The sequence below is a fragment of the Cavia porcellus genome, unplaced genomic scaffold (assembly GCF_034190915.1).
Source record: "Cavia porcellus strain 051 isolate PalLab524CR breed Dunkin Hartley unplaced genomic scaffold, mCavPor4.1 scaffold_2, whole genome shotgun sequence".
Lineage (NCBI taxonomy): Eukaryota > Metazoa > Chordata > Mammalia > Rodentia > Caviidae > Cavia > Cavia porcellus.
In genome coordinates this window covers 7,829,724-7,854,902 of record NW_026947485.1, presented here as the reverse complement: position 1 = coordinate 7,854,902, position 25,179 = coordinate 7,829,724, and the positions used below count along the sequence as shown (strand labels likewise).

The 25,179-nt window shown below is 42.1% G+C and overlaps 1 protein-coding gene across 2 annotated transcripts in view; it reads left to right on the top strand.

The window, feature by feature from the left end:
• Positions 1-24,434, top strand: part of Rsbn1l (round spermatid basic protein 1 like) — a 70,073-nt gene extending 45,639 nt beyond the window's left edge. For both annotated transcript variants that reach the window (XM_003469811.5, XM_063237561.1), the window contains exons 5-8: positions 1,990-2,132; positions 5,478-5,645; positions 20,835-20,943; positions 21,024-24,434. In XM_003469811.5, coding sequence (XP_003469859.2) covers positions 1,990-2,132; positions 5,478-5,645; positions 20,835-20,943; positions 21,024-21,641 — 1,038 coding nt within the window. In that variant the 3' untranslated portion in view covers positions 21,642-24,434. The remainder of the gene's footprint in view (positions 1-1,989; positions 2,133-5,477; positions 5,646-20,834; positions 20,944-21,023) is intronic.
• Positions 24,435-25,179: the final 745 nt, after the last annotated feature.

Sequence of the window (25,179 nt, the reverse complement as noted above, 5' to 3'; positions counted from 1 at the left end):
CGGCGAGGCCCGGGCTCAAGCGTGCTGGTCTTAGGGACCCCGGGAAGACAGGACACGGTCGTGTGTAGCGCGTACCTGGGATGTAGGCCTTCGTGCAGGGCGGTGGCGAGCCGGAATATAGTGTTTTCTGGTCACTCCCTCTGGGAAACGGGGTTCCATCTGTTCGGCAGCTCTTTTCAGAGTCAGCGTCAAAGGGCAGAAGGACGCGGTCCTGCATGGCAAGCAGCCCTGCACGTGTGGCTCAGCCGAGGCCGCTCCTATGTGGCCAAGCAGAGCGCGCTCCTTCAGCTGCAGAAGGGACCCATGGGCCGGGCAGCACAGCGCCCTTCAGTTCCTGCAGGATCTCTGGGCCGAACTGCTGCTGGGTGCGTCGTCCTCCTGGCTGTGCAGTGCGGGGTGGTCGGTCGGGGTGGCTCGGGTCCACCCCTGCCTCGCACGGGGTGGATGGGGCGCCGGGCCTCTGTAGCGGTCACTGGTCCTCCCGATTCATGTCTGCTGATCGATTCCCTATGGTGCGCGTCTATATATCTTCCTTTTCCCTTTGTTGGTTTCTTTCTTTTCCCCATTGACCCTTTTAACTTTTTGCTCCTCTTGTGTTTCTTCCAACTGATTACATCATGGGATTTGCACTTTTTATTGAATATTTTTTGATGTTTTTTTGAAACAGGGTCTTGCTGTATAGTCCAGGCAGGCCTTGAATTTGAAGTGATCCTCCTGCCTCAGCCTTTTAAGGGCTGGCATTAAAAGCATGTGCCCCATACCTGGCCTGTTGAATATTTAAAAATATTTCTAAGGACTGGAGATTTAGCTAGAGGTATAAGTGCTTGCCTGGCAAGCATGAGGTGGTGAGTTCAGTCCCCTGTACCAAATAAAAACAGATTTCCAAATATTATTTATGTAGTTGCTTCAAATTTTATTTTTGAAACAAACGAACTAAGTGCATTTTTAAAGAGGTACTTAATAGTCCTTCCCTGTTTCAGAAGGGCATGTAATTTTTAAATACCATCCTCATCATTTCATAGAAGTATATTTCTTTTTTTCCTCTTTCCTACCTCCCACTCGTTTTCTCTTAAAAAACACTTTAATATCTGCTTTAAGCCAACAACCTCTTTAAGACAATTACACAGAAGTAGATTTTCTTTCCCTTTTTGTTTTATTAGCATTTGATTACCATCTGGTTTTTATTTATTTGGTTTTCATTTGTTTGTTTATTTTTGAGACACTGTTTCACTGTGAGGTTCAGATTGCCCTTGAACTTGCTACACAGCAGGGTAGCCTGAACTTGGGACCTTCCTGCTTTAGCCTCCCAGGTGTTGGATTATAGGCATGAGCTGCCACACTCTGCTCTGTTGTTAAAATTCAGAATCCAGCCTGGTGTGGTGGACACTTGTGACACACTTGTGACCCCAGCACTCAGTAGCCTGAGAAGGGAAGATGGACACAAGTTTTGCAGCCAGCCTGGGTTACACAGTGAATGAGTTCAAGGCCAGCCTGGGCTACAGAGATAGAGTGTTTAAAAAATAAAAGGAAAAAAGAAAAATTCAAATGTTATTCTTGGGCTAGGCATGGTGGCACATGTCTGTAATCCCAGCATTTGGGAGGCTGAGGCAGGAAGATAGCTGTGACTTCAAGGCCAGTCTGAGCTGCATAGTAATCCCTGTCTCAAAAAAACCAACAGGTTTTTGTTGTTAATTTTTATAATTATAGGGAGCATTTATTTTGTTAACTTAGTAAAATCGTATGCCTCATATATTGGGGAGAAGGCAGAATAACAAATGATGAATACGGAGAGTCGTGCCTCTGGCAGGGTGGGGGAACCGCCTGAGTATTTGTTCTCTGGCTGTGTTTGAGGCGGAGCTGTGTGCAGGAAGGGGGTGAGTGTGTGGAGTGTCCAGCCTCGGGTTCCCTTCACATCTGTAAGTGCTGTTGAAGAGCAGTGCTCCCTAGGGTCTGTTTGCAATCGTGGATTCTGCACTGCTCTTTCTCCAGTGCACACTGCCGTGGGGGACCCTGTCAAGCCTCCAGCTGGAGAGTCGCAGAGACAGCGACGATGGCCCCATCATGTGGGTGCGTCCAGGCGAGCAGATGATCCCCGTGGCTGACGTGCCCAAGTCACCTTTCAAGAGGAAGAGGTATGGATGGCAGACGTGCACTTTTACTGCCGAGGCACGACTGTGTATCGGGCTGTGTGTGTGTGCACATTTGTGTGTGCATGCTGGAAACTGGAGGGAGGAAGGGAAAATGTAGAGCACAATTGGAATGTAAATTCAGAAGTAACTACGATACTGCTAGTTTGTTATAAGACATCCAGTGTAAATAATACATGAGCAATGTGGGAAAGAACAATAAATTTTAACAAGGAGTGGAAAAACTCAGCTTCCTACAGAGACATTAGAAACTGTTTTGAAATGAACTCAACAAGAACTACTGAAAACCTGTCATCTGACAGCGGGTGTGAGTAACACCCTAAAAGCCTGGCCCAGCCAGGAAGGAGGGGAGTCCTGCACCCTGGGGTGCATTTCAGTTGGGCTCAGGGTCCCAGCATTTTACCCATCAACACCGAGAGAGATGATAAATGGAAGGAGCATGTTTTCAGATAAAGAAAATTACTGCAAAATTGAGCAGATTATCGGAGTAGGATAGAGTCCAGAAGGAGATCTGAGTGTGTTGAGAGCCAGATGTGAGCCAGGTGGGGAAGGAAGATGGATAAACACAGAGTTCTTCTGTCAAACAGGAAGTTAGAGATTTAAATGGAACAGGCATCAAAATTAAAGCCTGGAAGTGGTCTTCCTAAGCAAGACCAAAAAGAAAAAAGTATTAATGTTACCTAGGGCTAAAACAGTAGTTAACACACAACAGACTAAAATTACTGTATAAAAAGAATTACCAAAATTGAGAAGAAAGATGGAGAGCAATCCAGTAGAAATATAATCCTCAGGCAGATTTTTTTTTTTTTTAAAGAGATTTTTGCAGTTAGATTTTCAAATGGCTTTGGGGAAACTGAATGAAGTAGAAATATTAGAAGCTCGCAAGCGTGTAAATAACCAGTCTTTCATTACTAGAGAAGGCGGAGCAGCTTTGATCATCTTGGGGAAGAACCGAGCAGTACCTCATAAATAACATTGGGTGGGGATCAAGCCCCCCACACTTGGGGGATCTATCTTAAGGAATAAAAATTGAAGGTTAATGTGGAGGAATATTAATTGTAGCACTATTTGTAATAAGAAAAAAATGTGAGTCTGCCTGAATGTCTACCACAGCGGAAGTAGATTACATTTTATACATTCTCACTAAAGAATAGGGTGAAATAGTTGAAACGGTTTCTAATGTCTTTTGATGTAGTCATGATAGAATCAGAAGAGTAAAATATAGTATAATGTACCTAAGAGGATTGTTTTTATGAAAAGTAAAAAATAAAACCTCACGTGTAAATGTGTGTTTATGTGAGTGTAGAGAAGGTTTAGAAAAATAGGTACACTAAATTAATATTGTGGGAATTGAGCTAATACTGCTAGGAAAGATACTAGCTTTTCTCTCAATACTTAAAATGGTTTCGCTGGGTATGGCAATTATTAATTGGAACTAAACAAAAGGAAGCCAAGAAGTGGACTAAATGGCAGCTTAGATGACAGCAGGGTTGTGCTGGGATTGTTACTGTTGTGTGTGTAACACCTCAGCACAGTGGCTGCCACTTAGGAATTGTGGGATGAATGAAATGTTATGAATGAATTCCTAAGGGAGAGGTGTGTCATTTTTTGTTTTTTTTTTTTTGGGGGGGAGGAAGTATTGGGAATCGAATTCAGGACCTTGCATTTTCAAGGTAGGCACTGTGCCTCTGAGCTATATCCCTGGCCCCCAAGTTATTAATAAATAAGGTTGAGCTGGGCATGGTGGTGTGTACCCATAATTCTGTTATTTGGGAGGCTGAGGCAGGAGGATTGCCACTCTGAACTACATAGCAAGACCCTGTCAAAAAAGAATTGATGTGTTTTTCAGGAGTTCTTAACTCTTACCTGCCATGAAAAGGTAACAGGCTTTCCAGGCCACGAGTTGGGTCTCATGAACACCATATCCTAATGGCTGAGGGCAGATAAGGTGCTTAGCACGGTGCCTGGCACAAGCTTTTATTAGTTGGCCAGAAGGTATGCTGCATCGGGGGTGTGTGCGCGCGCACACATGCAGAAGACTGTAGTGCAGTGTTGCACAAGAATAGTAAGTAGGGGCTCAAAGTGGGGAGGTAGAGGTCTGAGACTTCTGGCCCGCAGGGAGGGACCTGGGCAGGTGGAAGGCTGGCAGGAGGGGACAGGAGCAGCTGTGGCTGGGGCTTGGCTGCTCCCGCTGCTCCTCGGTGGAGCGGGGACTTGCATTAGTGTCGCCTCTTACTGTTCATGTCTGGCGGAAAGCTCTTCTGGCCTGTATTTTTCTTGCTAATTTACTTCTCAGTTGTAAAGTACATCTGTGACCAGAACCTAAACTCCCACGGGAGTAGGGGCTTCATCTGTTACTGCTGTTTCATTTAGGAGTCCCGGGGCCTAGGTACTGCCAGGCAAGTGGTCCGTGTCCTGAAGATGCCGCACTGCTGCATAGCTGAGAGTTACCTGGTGGTCCATACAGCCTTTGTTGCCATGTGACTTCAGTGGGCGTCTGGTCCCCTGCCCATCAGACCCAACCCCAGCTGAGGATTCTGGGTGCCATAATCCTCATTCCTCATGGGGTGCACCCAGCCCCCAGGGTGCCTGGCACCTTAGGTAGCACTGAACCCTGTCCATGCATGCCTGTGAAGAAGTTTAAGTTAAAATTAGGCTCAGTCAGAAAGCAGCTACTGTAGTGATGTGGTCTGTCTTGCTCTGAAAATAGCTTACTGTAGGTCCACCTTTTCATTTAAAGGAAGAAGCACTTCACAGCTTTTCTTTAAGCAGGCATGAAGTTTCAGCGTCAGTGCTCTGCCTTTAGAGCATCGTTAAGTGGGATAGGAGTGGCCTGGACAGAAGCGCGCTGATGCTGACAGTGAATCTGAGGATGAAGACCGCGAGTGACGAGTGGGTGGTGTGGGTGGCGAGTGACTGAGGGGTGGGTGGCCGGGTTTCCTGGACAAGGAGGGCTTTGTGCTCTGGGCAGAACTGGGTGAGATGCTGCAGATTGCAGAGTGCTGCTCCCATGGCCAGCAGTGCAAAACTCAGGAATCGTTTCTTTCTGGGATTTTCCACTTACTATTTTCAAAGCTGAGCACAGGTCACTGAGATGGCAGGAGGTGAGATGCACGTTGGCGGGGACTGCAGTGTGGAGCCGTGGCTAAACCACAGTTCTTTCCGGGCAGGTTTTCCTTACAGCTGCCCCTTCCGGGGTGTTCTTGCTCATTTTAAAAACAGCTTGATTTGAGAGCTGGTGATTTACAATTTCCTTTTGAATGACTTATATGACGATTCAGTGTTCTAAGTGAGCCTCGGTATATAAATGTTACTCTTTTTAAACCACAGAACTACCAATGAAATAAAAAACCTCCAGTACCTACCTCGAACCAGCGAGCCTCGTGAGATGCTCTTTGAAGACAGGACGAGAGCCCACGCGGATCACATCGGCCAAGGCTTTGAGCGACAGACAACTGCTGCCGTGGGTGTGCTGAAGGCCGTGCACTGTGGAGAGTGGTGTGTACCCCGTGGCCACTGCAGGGGGGCTGGGAAGGCTCACACTGCTCCCTACTGTGGGAGCAGTTTCATTTCCTCCCTATATTTGTACATCCTAATTGCATAAGTTTTTAAAATTTAATTTTAAAGGGAATAAAATAAACGAATTGAAACAGTGGTAAGACAGTAGGAAATCTGCAGTAGTTGCTATATTACATATTGCTGTCTTCTAAATAGTGCTCAGACTACCAGCTTTAGGTTTAGGTTTGCAGAGTCAGTCACATAATACAGTTCCTCCGAATCAGCTGGAGAGAGATGGGGAGGTACTCGCTCCCCAGCTTGTGCTCCAGCTGGTTCACAGGCTGGAGCTTAGCTCCCTGGTTCTCCTCATTCCTTGCTCCCTAATTGCATAATTGCATGAAAGAAGATTTTACGTTGCTAGAATCTAGTCTTTTGGGTTGAGTGAAATAATTTAATTGTCTGAGTGAGTAGAGGGGGAGAAGTTAAGGTAAAGGCAAATGTAGATTTACTTGGTGCTGACTATATGCACATTTACAAATGTAGTTGTGCTTAATTTTATCGGCTGCTTTTTGGTACCTATTTATTACAGGGAAACTGAGGCCCCTGCTATCTAACTGTTTCATTTAACTCAACAGATAATAAGGGGAGAGCTGAGCGTGGTATCAGATCTAACCCTAGGTGTGTGTTGTCTTTTTACTCTTAGGGTTAATGTCTCTTTAAGTATTTGTTTGTCTTTCTGTATTCTTTTTTCCCCAACCTTTGCCTACTCTTCTGTTTTCTAACTTTTACCTACAAGTTTCACTTAGAGTATTTTCCTTTAAAGGTTCTTTGGTCTTTATTATTACTTGGTCGACACATAATGATTATATATACATGCATTTTAATATTGTATGCATGTGTAAGTATATATATATGTAATCATGTGTCCATTGAGTAGTATATATTAAAATTATGCATATATAAAATTATGTATCAAATATATATTAAAATTATGTGTATATTAAATATAACAAATTTGATGTCTGTTTCCATGCTTACACTGATTATGTAACGACCGATACGCAGTTAGCGTAGCTGTCGGCTTAGCCTTCCGTCCTGGAGATGTGGCTGCTTTGCTGTTACCCTTAGTCACCCTGCTGTGTAACAGAACCCCAGAACGACTCACTCCCCTACTGTAACACTGAGCTTGGCCTCTCCCCTCCTTTCTCTCCCGTTCTTCCCTGTCTCTGGTGAGAACAGAGCCTCAAAACAAAACAAAAAAAACCAAACACTACTCTATAAGGTTTCAAAACAAACAGATCATTATCTTTAATTTTAACTTTAAAGTGTCATCCCATACATTAAGTAACTTTCCTTTATTCATAAAAAACATATATTTATACTGTTACACTTGCTTAGATTTTTAGTTGTCAAACAGCATTATTTGGTTATAAAATGTTAATTGGAATATATATTTTGCTTATTAAAGCAACTGTCTTAGTTACTTTTTACTCGTCGCTGAGACAAAATACCTGAAGCGCAAAGTTGGGAAAGGAAAGGTTTATTTCTTACAGTTTTTGGAGGTTTCAGTACACACTCAGTTGGCTCCAACGCAGGCGGGCACGGCTGGGCCACAGTTCATGGCGGCTGCAAACAGCAAACACGAACCGGCAAAGAGGAAGACATACCTTCTTCCTGCCATTACATCACATCCTGGCTCCACCCCTAGGTGGGTGTAGCACTAACCCATCAATCCAAGCACTATACAATGAACCATCACAAATGAACAATGCACACTCATGAGTCCTGGGGGACACAGACATAAACATGACAGCAACTGAATTAGGTACCAGATGAGCAAGAAAAATTTCTAAGTTAAAATCATTTTTAAGGCTGAGGCAGGAGGAGGACTGTGAGCTGGAGAGGAACCTGGCTTGCAGAATGAGCTCCAGGCTAACCTGAACTGCATAGTGAGACCCTGTCTCAAAAAGACCAAAAAAATCATTTTTAATTCTAAAAATATAAAATGTCACATGTATAGTTTCCCAAAGTTTTATAAAAATTGTAACCTGTATTTTCTATACAAAAAAGCTATTATTTTTCAGCAACTATCAGTATAAGGTTGGCCCTGTGGCAAAGGTGGAAAATGCATAGGGATATTTTGGTAACTGATAATAAGGGGGAGAAGGGCAGTGTGAACTGACTGTCTTAAAATAAATGAGACTCGGTCGCTGGCAGGTGTACCAAGACCCTAGGAGATTCTTAGGAAGGCTGGAGTAAGGATTTTATAGTTCATAGTCTATGAATTACATTTAAAATAAATGATAATTTTCAAACATCTGTAGTTCTCCTGTACCACGTTCTTGTAACCTAGTTAGAAATATTATTTGTGTTAAAGAGTAAAGACAGCTTTATCTCCAGAAATGATTACAAATTCTGTCTTTTTAAAATTCTTGAAAATTTTTATCAATTGTTTGTTTATAAAGAATTTAAGAGAAGCATTAAGATTTGCTTAGGAAAAAACCAGCCACAGGTTTATACTGCCTTTTGGAGATAAACATTCTTGCTTCTGAGGCCTGGGCCTCTACACTTTGTTTTGCATGTTGCCACCAGCCAGAAGCAGTGTATGTCCATGACTGTCCCATTGGGTAGCTTGATGCACTGTGGTACATTTGTAACCATTTGTGAAGGAAAGGCTTTTTTTATACTAGGAATTGAGCTTAGGACTTTGTACTTGCCAGGAAGGTGCTTATGCTACTGAGCTATATTTCCGGCCCTTGTAATCATTTTTAGTGTTCTTCTTACTAACAAAATTAATAAAGTCTACAAATGGACCTAATCTATTTGATTGAATTTGAATAATTACTCCCCAAATACAAATGTTAATACTGTTCATATCAGATTTGTGAAGTTTATCAAATTTTAACATGGATATCATATAGTCACCTGTTCCCAGCGTATATAATGTTCATTTACAACTCTGCATCACGGATTAGCTGTACTACAATGATTTTAATGTTTTCAGTAAGGAGCTGTAATACGATGACACCTGGTCTGCTGAGTCAACACCTCTCTGCATCACGGTGTCAGAGAGCCCCTGAGAGGCAGTCATGCGTGTGCATGGCGTTCAGGCTGGTGGAACAGCTGAATTCACACCAGCGCCGCTCAGCGGTGAGACACGTGAATTGCGGCCCTATGATTTAAGCTCCTTTGCACTGTGGTAGTGTATGCAGTCTTCCACCTGAGAAGTGACCTGGGCTTCTAGATTGTGTCCTGTGTTTCACAGGCCTTCTGTAGAGCCGGTGACTATTTGTTGAATGAAAGATTACTTTCCTGGCTGTCAAATTTCACAGTGAAAGGAACCATTAACAAACTTGTACTATGTCAGGTGGCCAGGTTTAAGAGTATGAGACAGGTTTTGGAATGAGTGAGATACTGTGAGCAGTGACAGTTTTCTCTCTCTATTGCCAAATAATTTGCTTCTCATAGCTGTGGCTTGTGTCTCGAGGTCCACCAAAGGCTCACTCAGAGCTGGCACTTCTTGGGGGTGGCTGGATTTAGAGTGTGTGTGGTGCTGGGATTGACGCTAGGATTAAGGCTGCCCCACCGCTGGGTGTCTTAACATTCTGGCCTAAAGGCCCAATAGAGTAAAAGGGCCAGAGAGAGGATTGCTGTGGTTGCTGCTCCCTGCTCCACCGCTTTGTCTGCCGAGTCGTTTCTCCTCTGTGATGCCCCTCTGCTGCTCCGCCCTGCCTCAGCCCGCTATGGACTGAAACTTCTCCACACTGTGAGCCAAATAAACTTTGCCCCTTTAATGCTGCCTGTTGGGTATTTTGTCTCAGCAGTGAGAAAAGTCACAAAGATACTATATCAATGCTGTTTTCTAATCTTTTCATACTAAAGATGGTAAGAAGTAATTTTGTTAGTGCTATGCAAGGCTGGGTCCTGTGTTAACTTTCCATCGCTGTAACAAAATACATCAGGGTAATTAACTGACAAGGAGAAGAGAGACACTGGGGTCCACTGTTTTAGAGGTTGCCATCTGTGCTGCAGCATACCCACTGCTGTTAGGCCTCTGCCAAAGCAGCACATCATGGTGGAAGTGTGTGATAAAGCCACACTGCCCACCTCACAGACCAGAGACTGGGCCCCACAGTGCCCTTGGAAGCCGCTTTCCACGAGGCTCCAGAGTTCTGCCACCGCCCAGGTGTGCTGCCCCAGGGACCACGTCCTCATGCTTGGCCTTCGGGGGATCGTCCAGTGCAGGCACTGGCAGTGCCCCTGACACAGCAGGAGCGCTCTGATCCTCTCGTCATGGCTTCTTTACTTTAAAGCAAGACAGACCAAGGAAGTTGCCTTTCTCTTTTTCCTGATCGTAGTGTTTTGAGTTCTTTTCTTTTCTTCTGTGATATTAATAACATTAGAGTGCATTCCTAGAAAACTTGAGGAAAAATTTGAAACTTTAAACTATGCTGTGAGAAGGGTGACTGAGAAGTGGTACAAAGGATTCTAGTGGGGAGTAGAGAATATTTATAGAGTTAGATAAAGGTAGCAGAAAAAAGTTAAGACATACATGATGAGAAAAAAGGAAGTAGATAGGGAGTAAAACTAGGAGAGGCAAGTTAAAAGTGAAAGAAAAAGAGATAAAGAAGAAAGACAAAGGAAAATGCCCCAGGGCCCCAATAGACTGGCTGAGAAGGAAGGAAAGAAAAAACAGAAAACAAACACAAAAAACAAAGCATACACATGCCCACACATGAAAGAAATGTCTTTGATTTCCAGGATCTGCAATTTGGGGCAGTGTCCAAGTCAAGACAGGACGCGCTCACACCTCTGATGGAGAAGGCAGCCGGAGCCAGGGCTGTGCTGAGTGGGGCACAGCAGGCAGTTGGGTGAGGGCCAGGCTCCAGTGCTGCTGTAGGCAGGGCCTGCGTCCTCCAGCTGCACTCCCTCAGGGCTCGCCCGGGCTTCCTGAGCACTGCCACCTTCCTGCCGACTGTCCAGTCACTGTGGGAAGGAAGCGCCAGGAGCCCTGAAGCGCAGCCGTCACAGGCTGCACCCATCAGCCTTCTCTGGCAAGGTGTCCGACCAAGCACTCTGCAGGGTTGTGGTGGCGCTTGGTCTGGACTCACTCACCAGCTGCTGCTGCCCACTGAGGACTCCCTGGGAGCAGAGTCTGCACTGTCCCTGCAGGTCACAGCCCCACACTTCTCCCTGGGAACCTGAATCCCTGGCCTTTGCTTGGTCTCTGTAGATTCAGTCTCTTTTGCATGGAGCCTGAGCGTGGGAGAAAGTGCAGACCATCCCTGCCCTTCTTCACGTGGTGTTCTGTGTCTGATCCCTTTGTAGGCGGTCATTTTCTTGTCAGATCCTTCTGGCTCCCAGGGACCTACTAGTCTTTGTTCTTCAGGTTTGTAATTTTGGATTCTGTGTTTCAGGCTGAGTTACCGCTCACCACTCAGCCATTTCCCAGCTGTTTTCTTTTTTAAAGACAAAAATTTGTTCTTTAGTTTAAGCTGGAATCTTGAGGCCTTTCTTTAATATAAATACTTAAAAACTAAATTTCTAAGCACTATAGCTACATTTCACAAGTCTTGATGCCATATTTTCATTATTATTTTGTTCATGATATTTCTAGTTTCCTGTTTGATATCTTTTTTAACTCGTGAGTTATTGAAAACTGTTAATTTCCAGTATTTCACATTTTCTCAAAAGTTGTCATATATGTGTGGGTTCTAATTGTTAATCTCCAGTTCTGATTTTTTTTTTTTTTTTTTTTTTTTGAGACAGGGTTTCTGTATACAGTGCCTGCTGGCCTTGAACTTGCTTATGTAGCCTGGGCTGACTTCATGCTTAACAGTGTTTCACCCTGCTCAGCCGCCTGAGTGAGATTACAGGAGTGGGCCACTGCCTGGCTCACCAGTTCTAATTTTGGATTTATCTAATTCTCCTTTGAATTTTTCTAAATTTTCCTCCAAGTATTTTTGTTTTATAAAGGTTTAATGGAGACAAGTCAAATTATCGTATGCTTCATTTATTGATATATATAAGGCAATGGTTTTAAGAATATTCATAGACTTTTTTTTTTACTTTTGGAGACAGGGTCTCTCTGCAGTTCAGGCTGGCCTTGAGCTCACTTTGTAGCGCAGGCTGGTCTTGATACGATCCTCCTGCCTCAGCCTACGAGTGCTGGGATTACAGGCATGAGCCACCACACTCAGCCATATTCATAGCCTTTTACAACCATCAAAATTATTTTTGTCATCTAAAAAAGATGCTTTATGATTTTCTTTCACTTAGCATAGTGTTTTGAAGGTTGTTCTATATATTTTGAAGCCTTATTAGATGACTACATACTTTTTAAATGGACCTGTTATCATTATAAATTGCCCTTTGTATTTTTTGGTACTATTTCTTGTCTCAGAGTCTACTTTGTATGATGTTAACTTAGCTGCTTCATTTCTTATAATTAATATGGGCATATTAAATCTTTTTCACTTTTCTTTTATCCTAATGTAAGTCTGTGAGTCATACCATGTAGGTTTCAAAATTGGTTCTTGTTTCTTTAAATAGATCTAATGACAACTTTTTTTTATTAGTGTATGTTTACAAAACCTCATAGTGATGTTTGTTTTGGGAGGGGAGTATATAACATAGCTTGATGACGTTTGACTTATTTATCCTTTCTCTTCCTTCCTAACCCTCTTTTATAGCTCCAAAAAGTCACACTTTCTGTTTCCTACTGTCTCTCCTTTATTTTACACTTCTATTTATTTATGATTTTAGTTTCTCTCTGGACAGAAACTATGTGCTGTCCAACTTTATGTGTCTACCTTATGAACTTCAGTTCCCCCTGTTTTCCTGCACGTGGCCTGGCTTCATTCCTTGTGGCTGAACAGTATTCTATTGAGGTTATGTATCACATGCTCTTTGTCCATGTAGCAGGGGGCATCACGGCTGTGTGCAGAGCTTAGCTGTTGTCAGTTGTGCTGCTCTGCACATGGGTAGGTGCATATCCTGTGAGATGATGTCGTAACTCATGGAGAATATACCTAGGAGAGGACTAGGTGGGTCAAGCAGAATTTCTATTTTTAGTTTTTGAGGACTTTCCATACTGACTTTCATAATGGTTGTAACTCCCGTCCCACCGACAGTGTGAAAGGGCTCCTTTCTCTCCACATCCTGGCTAGCATTCATTGCTTTTTGTGATCTTGATGATAGCTCTTCTGACTGGGCTAGGATAGAATCTGAGTTGTCTTGATTTTCATATCTCTAATGCCTACGATGTATTTTTCATGTACTTATTGCCCATTTGTACTTCTTCATTTGCTAAGTGTCTGTCCAGTTCATTCACTTATTTCTTGAATTCTTTATTGTGTTAGTCAGTGCTTCCTAGAGAAACAGATTTAATGCGAGTTACACAAATATGTAAGAATATACAAGACAGGCTGAAGTGACTGCCCGGGGTCAGGTGTGCGAGAGTGTGCAGATGGCTGTGTGCGCACTGGAGACCCGAGGGTCCAGGTGAAGGCCTGAGCCCACCGCGCTGTCCCGATCCCGGATCAGCAGGCTGAAGGGTCTGTGCGCCAGGAGTCGACGTCCAAGGAAAAGAAGGTGAAGACTGGAGCTCCTCCAAAGAACAAGCACCCTTCCTTCTTTGATTCCTTTTGATCCCATTCAGACAGCAAGTCCATTGGTTGGTGCCACTCACACCCAGTAAATGCCAGTGAATCTTCAGTAAATCCTCTCAGCCACACCAGAACTTCGCTGATCCAAGTTTCTTAAGCTGACACAGTCAGTTACCTGTCACATTGATATAAGCCATATTATTAGTCCTCTACCAGAAGAGTAGCTGGGGAATTGTTTTGCCCAATCTGTAGATAATCTCTTCTCTGTTATTTCTTCTGCTGTGCAGAAGCTTTTTAATTTGATGGAGTCCCATTTGTTGATTCCTGATATTTCCTGTGCTCTTGGAGTTCTGTTTAGGAGTCCTTCATGTGCCTACCGTTTGTAGTATTTTCCCAGCGGTTTTCGAGTTTCTGTCTTTGATCCATGCTGATGTGATTTTAATACAGGTGGAGAGATCTGGATAGTTTCAGTTATGGTTTCAGGAGGGTGAGCTGTTTTCCAGGACTGTTGCGCAGCCTGTCTGTCTCTGCTCCACCATATGCTCCTTGGCCCCCCGTGGCGTTGCTCCTGTGGCCATTCCACAGGTCTCCGTGTCGGTGTTCCTGCGGTGCTGTGCTGTGTTTGCAGTGTAACTTCCAGTATTGTGATCCTCCTGCTTTGCTCTTTTTGCTTAGGATTGTTTTTACTATTTGGGGTGTCTCCCTGGTTGCACACAAAGTTTAGAATTGTTTTTGGCCTAGATCTGTGAAGAATGTTGTTGGTGTCTTTAAATCCATAGAATGCTTTGGGTGATGTGGCTTTTGAAATGGTATTAATTCTCCCTACCTAAGAACAAAGGTCAGTTCTCTACTTTCTAATGTGTTCTTCAGTTTCTTTTTTAAGTTTTGTAGTTTTTATCATAGCGGTCTTTTACCTTCTTGGGGAGGCTGATTTCTAGCTAGATATATATGTATGTGTGTTACTTATTTTATGAGAAGCAAATTTTTATAAGAAATAGTAAGAGAGCAAAATAGTTCATAGACCATCATCAGTATCTTCGAAATAGTTACCCTGCATATAAGACATACACCAAAAAGAGTTTTACAAAGAGGTAATAGCAGAAAATTTTTCAGTGAACTGAGATAAACTAGTATAAATTAAACAAATTAGCATATATATTAAAATAGTTTTGAAACCACAGAATTGGTAATTTGAGGAATTATTTGAACCTATTTATCTTTTTTTTTTTTTTTGAGATAGAGTCTTGTTATGTAGTTGAGGCTGGCTTTAAACTCACTGCATGACCCAAGCTGGCCTTGGATCTTTTGGGAATCCTCCTGCCTCAGCCTCCCAAGTGCTGGAATTACAGGTGTATGCCACCTTGCTTGGCACTTTCTGTTTTTCTTCTACTTTGTAATTTGTGTGTGTGTATCTCGTATAATAGAAACCATGCGATTCTTAAGCTTGTGTGTCTGACTGATTTTACTTAATTTTTAAAATGGTCTCCTGGGTTTTTTTCCTTTTCTGTTTCTTATTTCATTTAGATTTACATACTGATGACATTTATCAGCGGGGCCTGTACCTGTCCCTGACATACCTTGCTTTTTCCCTCTTTCCCATTCCTTTCCCCTCTCTTCAGTTGCTCTTTCCCTCCTTATTTACAAAACATTTGTTCCCATTTTTCCCTTATAACTCATTTATTCTTCTTGTCCCTTCCGTTCCCCTCCTCTGTCCTTTGTCCCTCTCCCCTTATGAGCATTTTCCTCCTGTTCTCTAGCATACGTTTGGTTCATCTCAGCGGAGGAACACTATGGGATTTAAACATGCGTGGCAGGTTTATCTCCCTGAAGAGCGCGGGCCCCAGTGCACCCGTTCACCGAGGAGTGTCTCAGGCCACCCTTTCTGTGGCTGAGTAGGGCTGCACTGTGTGAAGGCAGCTTGGCATCCGCTCGCTGGCTGTGCTGCTGAGCATTCGGGCCTTCCCAGGCCTGTGCTGTTGCAGACTGCCGCTGTGAACATGGTCTGCATGTGTGGCTGTGGTGTGATGTTTTAGTTCTTTCGAGAAGATACTGAGAAGTGGAAGAGCTGGGTCAAGTACAACCTCTAGTCTTCGTTTTATTGGAGTGTTTAGATGATTTATAGTTAGTATTAGTAAATACGAAGTTAAATTGATCATCTTGTTTTTCCCTTTTGTTCCATTTTCCGTGGTCATTTTTAGCAGCCCATCTTACCTCTGTTACTTGCTTACTACCTGTAGCTCTGTTTCATTTATTTCAATATTGTGAACTTGTCAGTCTGTCTTTAAATACTGCAATAATATATATCATATGTGTAAGAGCCTTTCAGCAGTGCATGGTATTTCTGTTTATTCCTTCCTGCCTCCATTTCGGCTGGTCTTTTCTGTCCTGTTTTACTTTACATATGTTGTAAACCTCACAGAATGTTAAGGACTCATTTTCTAGGAGATTCATGTAATACACACAAATATCTTTAATATATTTCACATTTATATTCCTTTATATACATCTCCATTTTCATCCAAGTATCATTTTCCTCAGCCTGAAGAAATTCTTTTGCCATTCTGTTATGCTGTTTTTGGTGACAGATTTTCTTAGCTTTTGTTTTTTGAAAATTTACTTTTTGAAAGGGTATGTTTGGAAATTATAGAATCCTATATTGACATTTTCTCCCAATACTGTCCTTTAAAGATAATCCATCTTATTCTTCTGGTTTGTATTACATCTGATGGGAAATCTGCAGTCCAGTGATATTTTATCCTTTCCCTTTATTTCTCTGTACAACATAATGCATGATTCCTACATGAGCTCTATGATTGGTCTTTAGAAATTTGGTTACGATTTATTTTGCCTTGACTTTCTTTGTATTTGTTTCGCTTGGGATTTCATTTCAAAATCCATTTTTGGACATCTTTTACAAAACTCTATTTGTATATTTGTAGTTAACAGAAGAATTTGGGAGTTTTTAGCATTCCATTTAAAATCACCAATGACCACAGTGAATCCTTAGTACTTTCTGAGGAACATTTCACTTGAGTTACTTAGCAGTTTGGGCCTCAGTGCGGTCCATGTGTCTTCCGAGGAAGGAAAGCGTTCCGGTTCTCCCCATCCATCGCACCTTCCAGACATTCTGCGGACACAGATACTGACTGTGGGGTGCAGCGTGGTGTTTCCCTTCCCTGCGTGCCGACTGTGGGGTGCAGCGTGGTGTTTCCCTTCCCTGCGTGCCGACTGTGGGGTGCAGCGTGGTGTTTCCCTTCCCTGCGTGCTGGCCAGAGCAGCGAAGTCGTCATGCTCATGGCCTGTGACGGGACGGCCGGGAGTCCTCCCGCTGTGGCACGCAGTTCAGTGGGAGCCAAGCTCCCTGCCAGCGGGCCCCGCCGAGCGGCCGCCGCTTGTACCCGTCCCCTCCCTCTGCAGTCCACTCATGCCCTCCTCCTGGGTGCCCGGTGCTGTTCTCTACCTTTAGGAGAGCCATGCTGCTGGCTGCTTGTCATCCGTAACCCAGTGCGTAAGAAAGACAGCTTCAAAGGAGAAGGGTTCCCTTTAGCTCAGCTGGAGAGGTGTCAGAGCTGGGCACCTCCCGGGAGGAGAGCAGGAGGAGGACTGTCCCCAGGGCCTTGCTCTGTGCTCTTCCCCTCCTGCCAGGCCACGCCCCGGGCTCCCATCCCTCTCAGTGGGGTCCGCAGGTCCAAGGCTCAGGTTCAAGGCTCGGTGTCAGCAGTGGCGAAGCCTGAGCCTGCCCCCTCGCTCTGGTCCTGCCTGAGCTCCCAGCTGGCCTGGGGACCATCAGCTGACAGACACCACCCTCTTCTGACAGCACCCGGTGTGTGTGCTTTTGTGCTTACTTGATGTGAATATTGACCTTAATTTTCAAATGAAAGTGTTTCTGATTTGCATTAAATTACTGATATGAATCATTTTAATTTTTTAAAAGCTTGTGACAAGTAACTATAATAAAGGAGTGAATTGTTTCTTATCTGTGTTTAGGTGAAAGTCCTGTCAACCTGTTGTTTAAATGTGGAGAGAGGGCTTTTCCAGTGACAGGTTAACCGTATTTTTAAAAGAAGACTTTTATTACTTACTGTCAACTGTTTTTGCTTTGAAATTCATTAAAGGCTTAACACAGTGAGACTTTTTTTTTATTTTATTTAAGGAGAAAAAAAAAACAGAAAAAGGGTACAAGTTATACAGAATTTCAGAAAAAATAAACAGTAGGAAGTCACTAGTTAATTACATATTGTCATCTTAGAAATAGTTGTTGAAGTTACAAAATTAAAGCATATAGAGGGGACTTTCAAACAGTGAGACTGCAAACAGTTTTGTTCAGTGATCCAACAAAACTCAGTAATATGGTTTATCTATCTTATACACTTAAATATATATGCAGTTATATCTTTTAGAGGACTTTCTTTTCCTTTCTTTTGTACAATGACAATTACACATTTTGGGTTTTATTACTCCGACAGTTCTTATTACTTTTTTTTTTTTTTTGAAGAAAGTAAAACCAAATGTGACATACCAGGACAGAGTCAGTCAAATCAAAAGGATGGACATAATACATAATGTAAAAACAGAATACAAGGTGATCAACAGTGGTTACCATAATGCCTCTTGTTATCTTAAAAAGAATTGCCTATATCATCAGTTATAATAAAATTGAACAAAACAGTGAAGAATAAGACCAATAAAACCAAAACATTGGAGACATTAGAGGACTTCAAAAGAAGATAATAGTCAACCAGAATGGGTGTCACAATGAATCGTATTGTCTTCATAGTTGTTGCCTATACTTTCAAACTTGGTACTATCTAGCATAACAGAATAGAGGAAAATCAGTCAAAACAAGATGGTGAGAGCAATACAGAGGTTCCAATCAAGTTAATAGGAAATCAAAGTGGGTTACTATATCCTGCTATTTTTATTTATTTTTCCCTTAATTAAAAGGATAAAAATGAAAAAGTAGATAATAAAAAGGAGATTGAGATAAAAAAGAAGGCATAACAACAAAACAGTGCAGGTCAAAACATAGCCATTTAAGCAAAATAGTGTTTCACCACACGGTAATCTTGACAATAGTAGTTACCATAGTGTCTCTTCCCTTAAAATCTTTGGGTATAACTTCGTATACTGTAGCATCAAACATATCAAGACAATGTAAAACCATTCAAGAGAATGACAGTATTACAGGGTATTTAGAATCAACTAACAGAAAATGAACAATGGTTTTTGTATAATCTCCTTGTCTATAAAAGTTTTTGTTTATATTATCACATATAATAAAATCCAATAAGATACAACATGTTAAGACCAATGGAGACAAAGAACAAAAGCTTGATGGGACTTCAAAACAAGAGGATATTAAATCAGCACTACCTATTATGATGTCTTGTTTTCTCCAAAATAGCTGTTCCTACCATCCAGCCTTCTCTGCCTCATTTCTGTTGAGCTCTTTTTCTGTCATTAGTTGTCAGTTTGTCTTCTTCATTTCGCTTTCTGCTCCATTCATTGTGGCTGCTCTGCCACTGTTTCTGGAATCTTGGTATTTTTCATTTTTAGAATGTCCTGCAGTAATCTCTGTATAGTTGAATTGGTGGTTGCAAATTCCCCTAGTTCCTCTTTATCCTGGAAGCACCTTGTTTTTCCATTAATTTCTAGGGACAGTTGTGCAGGATATATCAATCTTGGCTGGAGGTTATTATCTTTCAAATTGTCTTTCACTTGAATCCCCCCCCCCCACTCTTTGTGATTTGATGGTTTGTGCCGAGAAGTCTGCTGTAATTCTGATGGGTGTTCCCTTGTAAGTGATCTGTTTCTTGTCTCTGATGGCTTTTAATATTCTGTTCTTATATTGGATTTCTGGAATTTTGATTATTATATGCCTGGGTGTAGCTTTGTTTGGGTTGTAGGTGGCTGGTGTCCTGTGTGCCTCATACATCTGAGTATCTTTACCTTTTGCTAAATTAGGGAAATTCTGGATTATTTCTGTGAATAGCTTTTGTAGTTCATTTGTTTGAGTCCCTACTTCTTCTTTTATGTTCTTAATTCTTAAGTTATAGATCCTCTTATCATCTTCAAGTCTTTGTATTATTGCTGTTTGTTTTCTTGTTATTTTTAAGAAGTTTTTCATTTCATGCTCCCACATTACAAATCTGTCCTCCAGTTCTGATAATCTATCCTTAGTTTCTTTCAAGCTGTTATGCCAGCTTTCAATAGAGTTTTTAGTTTCCTGGTAATCTCTTTGAATCTGCTTCATGTATTCTATGTTTTCTCTATTTTCTCCATCAAACAATTCTCCCCTTTTTTTCTGTTCTTCCATTCCACCATCTGTTTTTTCCTGGGTGGTGCTTAGCATTTCTCTAACTATTCTACTTATTTCTTGCTTTATTTCATTAAATACTTCACTTTTGAACTCGTCTATGAGGCTCTGGAGATACCGCTTTATGTCTGTAGGTGCCGTGTCTGATATTGCATGTTTTCTGTCTTCATTCTCCTTTGCATTTACCTTTCCTGGATCAGTGTTCTCAGGATTGGGGACTGAGGACCCTTTCTTGTTGCTCCCTCTTCCCATACTTTTTGTTCCTTCCATACAAGCGTATGTAGGAGGCCCAGTTTTTTTTTTTTTTTTTCTCTTTGTCTGTTACAGTTTGTTTGAATCCACCTTAGGCGTTCCCACCCACTGCAGTGTTCTAGGGAGACACAGACCTGGGCAGCCTCTGCTGGGCCCGCCCCTCCAGGTCAACCTACTGAATGCTTCACTGCTAGGGTGCATGGCCAGGCGCAGGGACCTGATTTGGACTAGCTTACTGGATCTTAGTCCGCAGCGTCACCAGGCCAAGCGCTCCCCACTACTCCCGATTGAGAGGGGAATATGCGACTAAAGTCACTGCAGGGCCCTGTTCCGGCTTGTCTGCTCGTTCCCAGAATGTCCTCTGTTGGAGCCTCGTAGTCTATGAAAGGGTCCCCATTTCTCTCACTCACCGCAGGTCCATGCAGGGCTCCCTGCCAGTCCTGCTCTCAACGCTGTTTGGTTTGCCGATTCCAGCTCTCAGAGCTTTCGCACATCTCTCCCTGCCGTGCAGATTGGGACGCAGTAGCGGCAGCAGGAAATTCAAATCGCGGCTTCCAATGGCGCAGTATCCAGCTTCCGCACTGAGATTTTATCTGTTCCTGTTATAGCATCAGGATTGCATTTCCAGTTCGTTTCTGTCAGCTTAGTTTGTTCCTGGGTCGGCAGGGTACATTTCCCCTCGTGTAGGACTCCTCACATGGAACCGCTCCTGGATTCTAAACTGGTAATCTCAGAGAGCCTCCGTGGCTGCTGTTATTTGTCCGCCATGTTCTCCCAGAAGTCAACACAGTGAGACTTTAATGGCAGATTTTTTTTTCCTTTTTGGTCTTTTTGAGAGAGATTTCACTATGCAGTTCAGGCTGGCCTTGAACTCACTTTGTAGCCCAGGCTGGTTTGGAACTCATGGCGACCCTCCTGCCTCAGCCTCCTGTGTGCTGGGATTACAGGTGTGCACCACCACACCCAATTTGGCAGATTCTTTATTGTCAGATTTCTTTCCTTCTTTCTTTTTAGGCCTGATCAACCCCGAATAACCAAAGATGTAATTTGTTTTCATGCTGAAGATTTCTTAGAAATAGTTCAACGAATGCAGTTGGATTTGCATGAGCCTCCACTGTCCCAGGTAAAGTTTCAGTAACTGCTGTCTTTAGTTTAAGTGTTTTTATGGAAAATACTTATGTGCATTCCTTTCTCTTTGTTCAGTGTGTCCAGTGGATTGATGATGCAAAACTTAATCAGCTGAGGAGGGAGGGCATCCGCTATGCCAGGATCCAGCTGTATGACAATGACATTTACTTCATTCCGAGGAATGTGGTTCATCAGTTCAAGACAGTTTCCGCTGTGTGCAGTTTAGCATGGCACGTTCGGCTCAAGTTGTATCACTCGCAGGACGACGTTACTCAGAGCACAGCTGCTCAGGAGGCAGGGGCCTCCCCTCCCAGCGACAGCAGGATGTGTGCTGCACGGAAAACCTCCTCGGAGTCTGGGTTTTCAGACAAACTCCACCCGAAATATGAATTAGCGCAGACTAAACATGAACCTCCTGCGTCTGTGAGGGTCAAAGAAGAACCCATGAGTGTTAATCCTCCTGTGAAGGCCAGAGCCCCGAGTAACACGGATGGGAAGAGTGTTAAAGCAAAACTGGATCATGTTCAGTTCACAGAGATCAAGATTGACATGGATTCTAGCTTTGAAAACAGCAACAAGGACCTGAAGGAGGAGCTGTGTCCCGGCAGTGTCCTAAGTCTAGTTGATACGAGGCAGCATAGTTCGGGACACAGCTCAAGTCAAGACAGACAAGATGATGACATTTTGTGCTAGATTTGTACAGAGCATTTACAATTTCTTTTTTTAAAAAAATTAATAATGTAATAAAGAATCATGAATTCTGGAAGCAAGCAAAGGACTTGCTCTCAAGTCTGTTACAGAACATAGATGATGTGGCTTTGTAACATTCCTCAGTGCCTGTGCTAACTGTGAAGCAGCAGCACTCAAGGCCAGGGGCACTGTACACACTGCAGGTTTGAACACAGGAGTCTTCGAAACAGCTTTGGAGTTGGAGTTATGTTTTAGAATCAAGCTGATATATATACACACGTACATATATACACACACACACATATATGTGTGTGTGTGTATATATATATTTTAATATGAGCCAGAATTTTTTGGACAATTTAAGGCTTTTCCATAGAGCTTATTTATACCCTTATACCATTTTTTTTTCATTTTAAATGTGTCAGCACTGTAGTGTAAATAGCTTTAAAACATCTTTTTAGTGTGATTTATATTGAAATGTGAGCCACTTAATAAAGGTTCATAATAAATGTTTTCTGTTCAGTTTGCAAAGACAAAGTGACAATTCAGTTAAATCATTTTTTGATACATTGTTTCTCTATGCTGGTATACCCATTTAGAGTGGTAATGGAGTGCAAATGTGTGTATTCAAGTCTAGTAAATATTTAAATTCTCCACACTGTGCAAGCATTTAAAAAAAAAAGATTCAGTTATGATAGCGTGTGTGTGCGTGTGTGTGAATGTATATATGTGTATCCTATTTTGCACAATTTCTTAAGTTGCTCAATAAGATAAGTATGTGAAACTATTTAGCCCCACTTCCTGGAATACATTTTAAAATATTTATTTCAACATTAAAAGAGCAGCTTAGGTAATAGAAAAAATTTTAGAAAGTTGGGAGAAAAAAGATTGAATAATCTCTATCCTAAATAATGAAGATGCGTTGCTAAGGTTTTTATAGTGGTAACAAATTTTCTGTGTTGTATATGGAACAAGTAGGAAGTTTTCTTACTTGATAAGCACTTACGCTCCGCTTGATTATAGCCGAGTAAAATTTCTTTAGTTATAGAAAGTTTTAATTGTGAAAAATTAAAATCCTCTTTTAAAATTTTCTTGAAGAATGGGAAAAATATGGCAAAATTCAAAACCATAAGGGCAGTGACCTGAATACCATATACTGAGACGTAACTAAAAAATACTGTTACCTCGTCTTTCTCAGGATCCCCCGCCCAGCACGAAAGGCAGCTGGGGGTATTTCCTTTTTATAAAGAAGCTCTAGGAAATAAATGCCATAGGAAACAGAATCGCCAGTGCCTAGTTAACGATGAGTGAAACCTGTCTCTTTGGTGAGGGGTCAGCAATATTTCCGAGTGCTTCCACTTCTGTAATTGAGAGGCCGACAAGCCTTGGATGTGTGCACGGACGGCAGGGACTCGGCCGGCCGGACGTGCTCTTGCTTCTCCTTACTCCAGGCTGTACTTGGGCTGATAACTTCCAGCTGCAGTTCTTCGCGCCACATTTCAGTGTTTTCTGTCCTGGCCTCATTCGTGGTACCCATCAAAGCTCATTTCTAGTTAGAAGCCATTTGGGAAGAGGCACTTCACCAGGACACTTAACAACTAACTGCAACAACATGTCGGCTTTGGCCCTCGTTTTTATTTTTATTTTTTGTGGGGTTACTGGAAATCGAACTCAGGACCTCACGCTTGCCAGGCAGGCTCTGCAGCACTGAGCTAATCCCTGGCCCTTGGCCCTATAATAAAAAGGTGGGCAAATATAGGAAATGAATGTTTACCACATGGGAACTCTCACGGGATAGGGAAATCTAAATCCTGATAATGTAAATAGGAATTTTGTCTTATATGTCACTGTCTTATGCTCCCACCTACCTATTTGATCTGCTTTGTTACATTAAATTTAGGGATCTGTATCTTCTTTGGGAAATAAAGTTCTCAAAAAATCCGAATTGAGAAATAGGGATGTGGTTAAAATATTTTTGATCTTTTAAAATTGAAAAGTGATATATTTAAGGTATGTTTTATTTTTACTTTTCCAGTAACATAAATGCACTGACAATGTAAGAAAGTTTCTTTAGGGCAACTCTCTGAAATATATACGCCTTATGCATTTAACTTGGAGGAATGTGTATCTAAAATAATTATAGTGGTTGTTTTCAGGTGTGCTTTCTGATATGACCAATAGTTAGACTTACAAAAATTTGTTTTCTAAAATGCTTAAATCTCTGGAAGTGAAGTTTCCCTAAATCAGTGGGTAACAGTAAATCAGTTCACCTTCAATAAAACTTATGTTGTCTTATGGATATGGTGTATAATTTTTAAATCTTCAGGTCAGTATGAGAACTTGAAAGCCTTTGTCACACATGAATTTCTATTTTAATATTACATCCTATTAATGGTTTCTTAGTACATTCCGGTTCTTTATCTGAGTGGAAGGTTTTTGCTTTTACTTCTAATATCTTGGACCAGAACAATAAAGCACTCAAGATATAATTTCTATATGGTTACATGCTATATAGAATAAATTGTTATATAAATTATTAAATGGGTGTACAGACCTTGAGAATAAAAACTTAGGTACCTCAGTGGTATCTGTTATAGCAATTATTTTTTTTCCTACTTTTGTTTATACCCTGTTAGCTCTACCTGATATATATTCCATACTCAGGCTAGCTGATTAGCTAGCAAAGAATGAAGCACTTGTGATATTTAGTTACAAACTACTAAAGCCATATATTCATTGTCTTCTTTGTCACCAAGAATATTGACCTTAAATAAAGATGAGGTTGATGTAGCACAATTCTGTGTATGTGTGTGCGCGTGTGTGTGCATTTCTGTGGGTGTGAGTTTGCATCCAGGAATGGGGGTGGCATTGAGGGTAGGGAAACATTTCTTCTTTAAGTTAGGTCTCTAAGGTCAATTAGGTCTTTAATGCTCCTGAAGGTAAACAGGTTTTCCCTACATACTTAAGGGCAGGTAAGATTTTTGTAAATAATAAATTAGCACTTTGTTCCTTTCAGTTATTTTTTTTTAAACAAATTTACTGTCATGTAAAATACTGTCTCAATATTCATTTTGCGTTTAGCAGAGGCACAGGATTTGTTTTGGAGTAAGAAAGGTAGTTTCCTTGTATTCTACTTTTCAATAAATGCAAAGATTGATAGCTACAGTCTTTTTTTACCTTTGGCACTGGTGGGACACTTCAGAAAATTCAGTCCACAACTAAAGCTGTGAGTCCTTCATCTTCTCTCCTGCCTTCCTGCTTAGTTCTTTCCGTGACCCACTGTGGACTGAGGACGAAATGACCACACCTAATACGAGGCAGGCAGACCCTGGAAGCAGTTGTCTTTTCCTTGGAAGTGAAGAGACGTGTGTACTCCTTGTGCCGGATGAGCAGGGAAAGCATCTTGCATTTCGGGTGGTCCCCCCTTCCTGCTCTTCCTGGCCTTCAGACCTACTCGGGGAGTGGGAATGAGCTGAGAACAAAGTGTAGGCGCACAGAATCTGTGTGAACTAGAGATTCAAAGTAAAATGTATTGCCTGAC